We start from the raw sequence: 9,388 nt of genomic DNA, 5'->3' as shown, positions 1-9,388 counted from the left end.
CACCACCTAATCCACTAACCCATGCAACCAAGCACCCTATCCAGTCTCCTCCTGAACACCTCCAGGGATGGTGACTCCACCACCTCCCTGGGCAGTCCATTCCAATGGGCAATCACTCTCTCTGTGTAAAACTTCCTCCTGACCTCCAGCCTGAACCTCCGCTGGCACAGCCTGAGACTGTGTCCTCTTGTTCTGGTGATGGCTGCCTGGGAGGAGAGACCAACCTCTGCCTGTCTACAGCCCCCCCTAGTCCTCCCTCCCTGCTGTGTCCTGGTGAGGCCACACCTGGAGCCCTGTGTCCGGTTCTGGGCTAAAGGTGTGGGACAAGGGGATGTGGTCACACTGTTGTCAGTGGTGCCCAGGGACAGGGCAAGGGGCAGAAGGCACAAACTGGACCCCAGGAGGCTCCACCTGACAGTAAGGAGAAACATGTTTGGTGTGAGGGTGCTGGAGGCCTGGAGCAGGCTGCCCAGAGAGGCTGTGGAGTCTCCAAACACACACACCCCAGACGCTGTGCTCCTGGGCAAGCTGCTGTGGGTGCCCTGCTTCAGCAGGGGCTTGGACCGGACGACCTCCAGCGGCCGCGCCCGGGCTCCCCCCGCGCCTGCGCCGCTGACCGAGGCGGGGCCGGGCCCTGCGCAGCCGTTTGGCGGCAGCCGGATTCAAACGGCGTGGGCGCGGGAGTGTGGCAGCCCTGGAGGGCAAGGCTCCGCTTTCCCGCATTCCTGTTCCCGGCGTGGGACACCGCGCCGGGCTCCCCTCAGGTGCGTGAGCGCCGCGGGGCGGTGGAGCCCTGGGGCTGGGAACGGGCCGGGCGGCGGCGTGTCCTGGGAGCCCCTGGGCGGCCTTCGCAGGACTGCCGGTGGACAGCAAGTTCACCATGAGCGGCCAGGGTGCTCCTGGGGCCGAGAAGGGCAACAGGCTCCGGGGAGCACGGAGAAGAGTGTGGCCAGCAGGTCCTCCCCCGCTGCTCTGCCGAGGCCGCGACCGGAGGACTGGGTCCAGCCCGAGGGACAGGGAGCTGCTGGAGAGAGGCCAGCAGAGGCTCTGAGGATGCTGAGCGGCCTGGAGAAGCTCTGTGAGGAGCAAAGGCTGAGAGCCCTGGGGCTGGGAGCCTGGCCAGCAAGCGGCATGGTGCTGCTGACGGCTGGAGGGAAGGGACCCGGCCCGGCTGCAGAGCTGGGCCCAGGACAGCCTCATGGGGCTCAACGAGACCAAGGGCAAGGTCCTGCAGCTGGCTCAGGGCAATGCCAGGCACTGACACAGGCTGGGCAGGGACTGGCTGGAGAGCAGCCCTGCAGGAAAGGCCCTGGGGGTGCTGGGGGAGGAGAAGCTCAGCAGGAGCCAGCAGGGAGCACTTGCAGCCCAGAGAGCCAAGCAGAGCCTGGGCTGCAGCAAGAGAAGTGTGGCCAGCAGGGCAGGGAGGGGATTCTGCCCCTCTGCTCCACTCTGCTGAGACCACAGCTGGAGGGATCTGGAGGTGCTGGAAGGTGTCCAGAGAAGGGCCACAAGGAGGGGCAGAGGGCTGGAGCTGCTCTGAGGACAGACAGAGAGTTGGGGTTGTGCAGTCTGGAGAAGAGAAGGCTCTGAGGAGACCTTGTGGCCTTCCAGTATCTGAAGGGGGCTCCAGGAAAGCTGGGGAGGGACTTTTGAGGGTGTCAGGGAGTCATAGGACTGGGGGATGGGGAAAAAAGTAGGAGTAGGTAGATTCAGATTGGATGCGAGGAAGAAGTTGTTCTCCTTGAGGGTGGTGAGAGCCTGGCACAGGCTGCCCAGGGTTGTGGTGGAAGCCTCCTGCCTGGAGGTGTTTGCAGCCAGGCTGGAGGTGGCTGTGAGCAACCTGCTGTGGTGTGAGGTGTCCCTGCCCATGGCAGGGGGGTTGGAACTGGCTGAACCTTGAAGTCCCTTCCAATCCTGACAGTTCTATGATTCTAATTCTATGAATTTACTTCAGTGTTTCCACTACCTACAATTCAGAAAAAGCCTACATTTTGCTGAGCAACAGGACTGAAATATCCAGATCCCCTCCACAAATGTAGGGGGATTTAAAATGGTTCTTTTGTCAATACACAGAAGTCCTTATTTTCAAAGGAAGGTCTACAGTCCATTATAGCTACCACATGTTGTGACTTCTATGTAAAGTAAGAAAAATATGCCCTTAGAGATGCAGGCTTGGTCTAGGGGAAGGTGTCCCTGCTGCCCCTGGCAGGGGAGTTGTAACTAGATCATAGAATCACCAGAGTTGGAAGTGGCCTCTAAAGGTCACCTAGTTTAACCCCACTGCCTCCTGCTTTCATCTCCCCAACACAGCTCCTGCTCCCCCCAGTAAGGAGGCCCAGCCAGCATTCATGGATGATATTGGAGTAGATATCAACCCTCTTCCTACCTAGCCGGGGGGCCACCAGGCCCCCCGGCCTTTGTTGTCACCACCACCATCACCCAGTGCGCGCCACGGGCACTCACCAGTGAAGAGAGGAGGATCCTCCAGCCCAGATGGGCTCAGCTGAGGGCTTCTGTGTTTCCTGGAGGGGATTAAATAGCGTGTGTGTGGGATCAAGTGGCCACACCTGGGGTGGGAGGAGACTCCAACAGAGCCCAGGTGCTCTGGGATTTGCAGGGTAAATGGGGTGGGAAAGGGGCAGAGGTGGGGGGAAAGGAGAGGTGGTGGTGAAAGGAGGGGATTTTAAAATAACTTCCTTTTCTGTAAACCTTTCCTAATGCACAACTGCAGTTCATGGTTGGCTTTGTCTCCGTGCAACAAGAACAAAGCCATCCGTACTTCATGAAAGGAAGCACAGTGGTGGCTCTTACAATTAAGTCTTTCCATGGTTATCATTTTGCTTGGCAGGACAATCTGCTTTTCAGATCAAAATAACAAGTGTTAATACTTAAAGAAGTTCTCCAAGAGTGAACTTATCCCTTGGGGAGCCTGGAGAAGCAGGGATGCTCCCCTTGTTGCATGGTTACAACATGAATACAGACTCTGCTGGAGGGAACAAGTAGCAGCTCTCGTTCTGATCCATTAGGCTGTAAGAGCAGTGCAGGGCTGTGGCTGCAATTCCCTCTGAAGGTCTGGCTAAGCTTTCTTTTCCATGGATGAATCAGGTCCATGGGAAGTTAAGGTCCATGCTTAGCACTCCTTATGTCTTTCTTTCCTGCAACATCATTCTTCAGAATCATAGAATCATGCCTGGAGAAGAGGAGACTCAGGGGGGTCCTTATCACACTCTACAGCTACCTAAAAGGACATTGTAGCCAGGTGGGGCTTGGTCTCTTCTGCCAGGCACCCCGCACCAGAACAAGAGGACACAGTCTCAAGCTGTGCCAGGGGAAGTTTAGGCTGGATGTTAGGAAGATGATCTTCACAGAAACAGTGATTGGCCATCGGAATGTGCTGCCTAGGGAGATGGTGGAGTCACCATCCCTGGAGGTGTTTAAAAAAAGGATTTGATGTGGCACTTAGTGGCATGGTTTAGTTGATGAGATGGTGTTGGGTTGTAGGTTGGACTCAATGATCTCGAAGGTCTTTTCCAACCTGGTTAATTCTGTGAGAAGAGCAGCCCCAGAGGGCAGCTGAGCAATGCCCAGTCAGGGATAAAGGAGCTGTGAGGGGCAAGGGGCTGGGGCCAGACTCTTGTCAGTGGTGCCCAGGGACAGGACAAAGGGCACTGGGCACAAACTGGACCCCAGGAGGTTCCATCTGAACAGGAGGAGAAACTTTGTTGTGAGGCTGCTGGAGGCCTGGGCAGGCTGCCCAGAGAGGTTGCGGAGTCTCCTTCTCTGGAGAGCTTCCAACCACCCCTGGGCACTGTGCTGCTGGGCAAGCTGCTGTGGGGGCCCTGCTGGAGCACGGGGGTTGGACTGGATGCTCTCCAGAGGTCCCTTCTAGCCCCCACCACGCTGGGATGTGTGAAATCCAATTACAGGCTTTATTCACCTGCTTGGTCTCTGTTTGAATCTTTGATTAACCTTTTTTTCATGAATGTGCACCTTTGTGCCCTGTTCCAGTGCTGGGTGTACAGACCCTCTGTCTCCTGCTCACTGAAGACCATGGTGCACTGAGGCTTACAGATGGTTTCCTTTAGGTGCTATGACTCCTACAGCCATTTGATGCTGCTTTCAGCACTGCAGAGATGTAAGGCACCCAGGCTTCATGTGCAAAACACAGATCTAGTCAGTATCAGAGGAAACTCCCACATTACTCTGATTTCAATAGGGTTGTGTTGTTGAGAAAACTTTTAACTCAAGGGGAAAAGCTGCTTCCTAAACACACTGTGGGAGCCAGCTGTTCCTTAAAGCCAGATCAGCTTTGCTCAGAGGCTATAATTCCTCACAGTGGTTTTTTTGGAGGTGTATCAACCCAACACTACCATGGCCACTAAACCACACTCCCAGCCTTCTTGAACACCTGTAGGGGTGATGATTCCACCACCTCCCTGGGCAGCCTGTTCCAATGCCTGACCACTCTTGCAGGAGAGAGATTGTTTCTAAATCCAACCTAAGCCTCCCCTGGCACAATTTCAGGCCATTTCCTCTCATCCTATCACCTGATACTAGGGAGAAGAGACCAACCTCAACCTCTCTGCAGCCTTCTTTCAGGGAGTTGTAGAGAGCAATGAGGTCTCACCTCAGCCTCCTCTTCTCCAGGCTGAACAACCCCAGATCCCTCAGCTGCTCCCCATAGGGCTTGTGGTTCAGCCCCTCAGTGTGAAGGGCCCAAAACTGAACCCCAGATTGGAAGCATGGCCTCCCCAGTGCCAAGTCCAGGGGAACACAGAGGGTCACAGAGCATGGGAACAGGCTCCCCAGAGGGGTTGTGGAGTCCCCTTCTCTGGAGACTTTCCAGCCCTGTCTGGATGTGTTCCAGTGTGACCTGTGCTGGATTCCTTGGTCCTGCTCTGGCAGGGAGTTTGGACTTGATGATCTCTGGAGGTCCCTTCCAGCCCCTTACATCCTGTGATCCTGTGACAATCCCTGCCCTGGTCCTGCTGGCCACGCTCTTCCTGACACAGACCAGGATGCTCTTGGCCTTCTGTGCACATGCTGGCTCACCTTGAGCCTCTGTCACCATCTGCAAGGTGACAGCTCCATTGCCAGAGCTAGGTCCTGCTGCTCTCAACCACCATCCCCAGGGTCCTTTTCTGCTGGGCAGTTTCCAGCCACTCTGCTCACAGCCTGGAGCTTTCATCCAGTAGTTGTGTGTGTTATGCTGCTCTCTTGCTGACTGTGGTGTTTTTTCCTGTTGTATTTTTTTCTTGCAGAAATGCAAACAGCTTTTTCTTCAAAGAAACCATGTGGCAGCAAAGCAGCAGAGATGGAGTTCAGCAAAGATCCCAGCTTCAGCTCAGGTGTTTCAGTGGAAGGTGCCTCGAAAGCTACAAAGCAAGGGTAAATGGAAGTAAAGTGCTGATGGATTTACTTGGCAAATGGCTTAAAGATGGCTTTGCATTTTGCATCTGCCAGAATGTGGTGGTCTTCTAGTAATTGTGTTTTAACCATCTTTTAAGGTTGCCTAAATCTGGCAAGAAAGTGGAGCCACCTTCAAAGATGACAGCTGCAAGAGGGTATGTGTCCTCAAACCTCTGTCAGCTGCCCTCATGCAGCAGTGTTCCCTCTTCTGCAGCTTTCTTGCCAAGATTGCTGATGCAAGCTCTTGGTGAGAAAGAATAGCAAATGCTTCAAAAAGGGCATGCTTGTGGAAGTCAAAGAGCAGGTGTGTGACACTTGTGGGTTCTCCCCTCAGTCTTTGACATTTGACTCTACAGACTTCCCAGAAGATACAATCTACAAGGAGGGCTGCAGATGAAGGTGTTGGAAACAGAAAATCAGCATCTACACTCCAAACTGACAGAAGCAGAGGTAAGAAGAAAGGGGGGAGATAAATAAATCATTGACTCCTTCTTACATTCTGATGCCTACAGGATCACATCAAAGGCTTTGCTGCTCCTTTTCCTGCCTCCATTAGAAGTCAGTAGAGTTTGGGTGGGCTGGGTTTTCTTCCCTGTCAACTGTGGTATCTCCTAGAAATCCGCAGAGATGCAGAGGACCCAGACTGCTGTTAAATAGTCATCAGAACTCCCAACTCTACACTTCAATGAAAATGTATTAAAGCAGCCTCAAGATTGGCAGATGCTTCCTAGTTACATCTGCAGAAACTGTAAATAATCACTTGCTGCTGATGGTTTGAGGTCTATCAATTCTTTTCCTTCCATAGCCCCTGAACCCACCAGGGTGTGGTGTGAAAGCACATGCAGTGTTGAAGCTGTGTGTTCAGGAATGGGAATCATCTCATTCTAGTAAGAAAGAAAGGGTGATGGAAAAGGACCTGGGGGTGTTGGTCAGCAGTAGCTGAAGATGAGCCAGAGTGTGCCCAGGTGGCCAAGGTGGCCACCAGCAGCCTGGCCTGTTACCAGCAGGGCTAGGACAGAATCAGGGGAATTAGACTAGATGATTGCCAGAGGTCCCTTCCAGCCCCAACATGCTGGGATTCAATGATGTTTATCTCACAGCTTGATTTCCTTAAGAGCTTTTGAGACCTCCTGTGAGATGTTCAAATAGCTTCTGACCCTGTCAGCTGGATCACCCTAATCCACAGGCTTATTGATTCTCTTGGAGAGCTGCCTTCAACTTGTGAGGCTGATCAGCTTACCCCATTGCCTGTGATATCTGAAGTGTGCAGAGAATAGTGTCGTGGATAAAGATTCCAGGACACCCTTTTTTTCCCAGGCTTCATGTGCTCCTCAGTGCAGCAAACTCCTGGACTATCTGTATATCCAAGAGGGAGCAGAATGAGAGACACTGGGGTTGCATAAAAGGAATTTATGTCTTGGGTCTATTTTTTTTCAAGTAATGGCTACAAGGTGCAGATGTGATCAATGCATGAATCACAGAATGGTAGGGGTTGGAATGGACCTCTGTAGATTGAGTCCAACCCCCCTGCCAACACAGGGTCACCTAGAGAAGGTCACACAGGAACACATTCAGATGGATTTGGAATCTCTCCAGACATGGAGACTCCACCACCCCTCTGGACAGTCTGCTCCAGGGCTCCAGCACCCTTTAATTGCAGAAGTTCCTCCTCGTGTTTAGATGAACTTCTGATGCTCAAGTTTGTGCCCTTCACCCCTCTTCCCATCAGTGGCCACCACTGAAGACAGGCTGGTCCCATTCTCCTGACACCCACCCTTGAAGTATTGATCAGCACTGATGAGATCCCCCTCAGGCTGCTCTTCTCCAGCCTAAACCACCCCAATTCTCTCTGTCTTTCCTCATCAGAGAGATGTTCCAGGCCCCTCAGCATCTTTGTAGCCCTGAATCTTTTCAAGAAGTAGGAGTAAGGACCAGCAACAGACACATCTGCTGTGGTGGCAGAGACAGGCAGGCAAGATCTGACTCTTGGTGTTGAGCCATTAGTGATACCAAGTGATGCTAATGAGAAGAAAATCTCCTTGGAAACTTGATTTAATTACAATCTGTGTCCATGACAGGGTACTATAAAGGATTTGAAGGAGGAGAAGGGATTGCTGATGCTAGAAATTGAGAAACTCAAGAAGTCTCAGGAGATTTGCATGACGATCCTAGCAAGAAGAAACATCGACCCTGGTAAGGACTGTGCACTTCACACTTCCTGTCCTCTTCGTGGAATGTTTGCACTCTGCTTCCCAGTGCTGTTGTAAGTCCAGGGTGGGCTTTTTTTGAAGCTGAAGAGAAAAAGCTGCTTCCTGTGGTAGGCTTTGTCCTACTTGGAACATTTAATCTTTGTTGCTGTAGAAAGTTACTTTGAAAAGCTGTTAGCTCTTGAAAGTAGAACTCTCTGTGCATTAGAGGCTCACCAACACATCCCATCAATTAGTTACAGGCAGCAAGATTTTGGAAGAGGACGAGAAGGCCCAAGAATGCCAGAAGCACACACAGGTAAGAATGCTTTGAAAGAGCAGTCAGAGTAAATAGGCTTTGAGAGGTCCTGTGAGCTACTGAGGCTGTGGAGATAGCTGCTGAGACATGCATTTTGTCACATGTGAAACTGCTTTTCTGTTGGCTCTTCAGAAGCTTGTGGAAGAACTGAAGCAGTTTAATCAAGCAGCTGTGGAAGAAAGGGAGGCACTTCAGGTAAGGCACTGACTTTGTGAAGAGTGTGACCTCCTGATGCTGTGTGACATCCTGAAGGGCATTTTGCTGCTCCCAGTACTGCTCTGTTCTCTGAATGACCCAGAAAGCCTGCAGTGTTTCTCCTCATGTTACACACAAAGCATAGCTGATGGCCACAGAGTCACAGACTGCTTTGGGTTGAAGGGACCTTTAAAGGTCAGATAATGCAGTCATCAGGAGCATCTTTAATCATTTCCAGTTCAATCATACAACTGACCTTGAAAAAAGGCAGACAGTGCAGGTGGTATTAATGACTAGTAGCTTTTAATTCAGGTTGGATTGGTTCCAGAGTAAAGTGGTGTCAGCAGTGGACCAGAGCTGTCACTGCTTAGACCAGCTCCTCTCCAGAGAGAGTTTTTGAGGCTGGTGCAGGAGATTGCAAGCACCCCTAGCAGAAGACTCTGGCTCTTGAATCAAATCTTCTGAATTCCAGTTTAACTTGGAGACTGTGACCTCAGGCTGTCCCTCTGGGAACTGAGGGGCAGACAAGCAGCTTCAATAACGTCTACCTGCTGACCAGGAGAGTCACTAAACTATAGTTGTGTGACCATTGGTAACAGCCAATCACTGTAAGACTTCCTAAACTTTGGACTTTGCTTCCCAGTGCTGTTGTAACTCCTCAGTCCTAAACTGAGGTTTTCCTCAAGGGAATGGGGTCAGAGAGATCCTAGTCAGGGCAGACTTAGCAGGGAAGGCCCTGCTTGAAGAGCACAGGTGCTTTAGAAATTGACTTTGCTCTTCAGTACTTTGGTGTTAGGAAAATGCATTCCCCAGCCTCTCTAAACCTTGTGTGCTTTGACTCCTGGTGTCCCCTAGCCTCTCTGAACACTGTGTTCCCTGACATCTCCACACAGGCATGGATGGCCAAGTGTCAGGCAGCCAGAGCAGAGATGCAGCAGCAGGCTCTGGAGAGGCGTGTCTTCCATCAGGCACAAATGAAGGAGAGCACGGCAATCCTCGAGGAGATTGATCAGCTCCTGGAGATGTGAGCTGGCGGCTGGACTGTACTCTCTGCGTTTTGATGGCTTCTTCCATGTTCAGGGGTCTCTCTACTTCTCAAACCTGCATCTTACTTGGTGGCCTTAACCAGTGGGAGGGTGTATTGCTGGAGTTAGGGCAGCATGGGTGGCTATGGTGTGTGAGTTGCTCACAGCCCTTGGGTCTGACACTATTTGTTCCTTCATTTTAACTATCTCTGCTCTTCACCCATTAAACTTACTTCGAGCACACAGAGACGCCC

General features: G+C 52.0%; 1 protein-coding gene across 1 annotated transcript; it reads left to right on the top strand.

Moving 5' to 3' along the window:
• The first annotated feature begins 635 nt into the window (after nucleotides 1-635).
• On the top strand, nucleotides 636-9,377 carry KNSTRN (kinetochore localized astrin (SPAG5) binding protein). Its single transcript, XM_068148637.1, has 8 exons — nucleotides 636-764; nucleotides 5,262-5,388; nucleotides 5,508-5,564; nucleotides 5,766-5,859; nucleotides 7,488-7,602; nucleotides 7,853-7,914; nucleotides 8,047-8,109; nucleotides 9,003-9,377. Exons 2-8 carry the CDS (start codon nucleotides 5,264-5,266, stop codon nucleotides 9,135-9,137), a joined length of 651 nt encoding a protein of 216 aa, XP_068004738.1. The 5' UTR covers nucleotides 636-764; nucleotides 5,262-5,263; the 3' UTR covers nucleotides 9,138-9,377.
• Nucleotides 9,378-9,388: the final 11 nt, after the last annotated feature.

The sequence above is a fragment of the Melanerpes formicivorus genome, unplaced genomic scaffold, assembly GCF_026170545.1.
Source record: "Melanerpes formicivorus ecotype bairdi unplaced genomic scaffold, bMelFor1.0.p_v2 SCAF_16, whole genome shotgun sequence".
In the NCBI taxonomy this organism is placed as follows: domain Eukaryota; kingdom Metazoa; phylum Chordata; class Aves; order Piciformes; family Picidae; genus Melanerpes; species Melanerpes formicivorus.
Note: the sequence above shows the minus strand (reverse complement) of the source record. Positions and strands in the feature narration are given on the sequence as shown.

Coding starts and splice junctions, on each gene's coding strand:
- KNSTRN (XM_068148637.1), top strand. CDS start 5,264: ATGCAAACAGCTTTTTCTTCAAAGAAACCATGTGGCAGCAAAGCAGCA. Junction 5,389..5,507: donor TCGAAAGCTACAAAGCAAGG/GTAAATGGAAGT, acceptor CCATCTTTTAAG/GTTGCCTAAATCTGGCAAGA. Junction 8,110..9,002: donor AAGAAAGGGAGGCACTTCAG/GTAAGGCACTGA, acceptor ATCTCCACACAG/GCATGGATGGCCAAGTGTCA.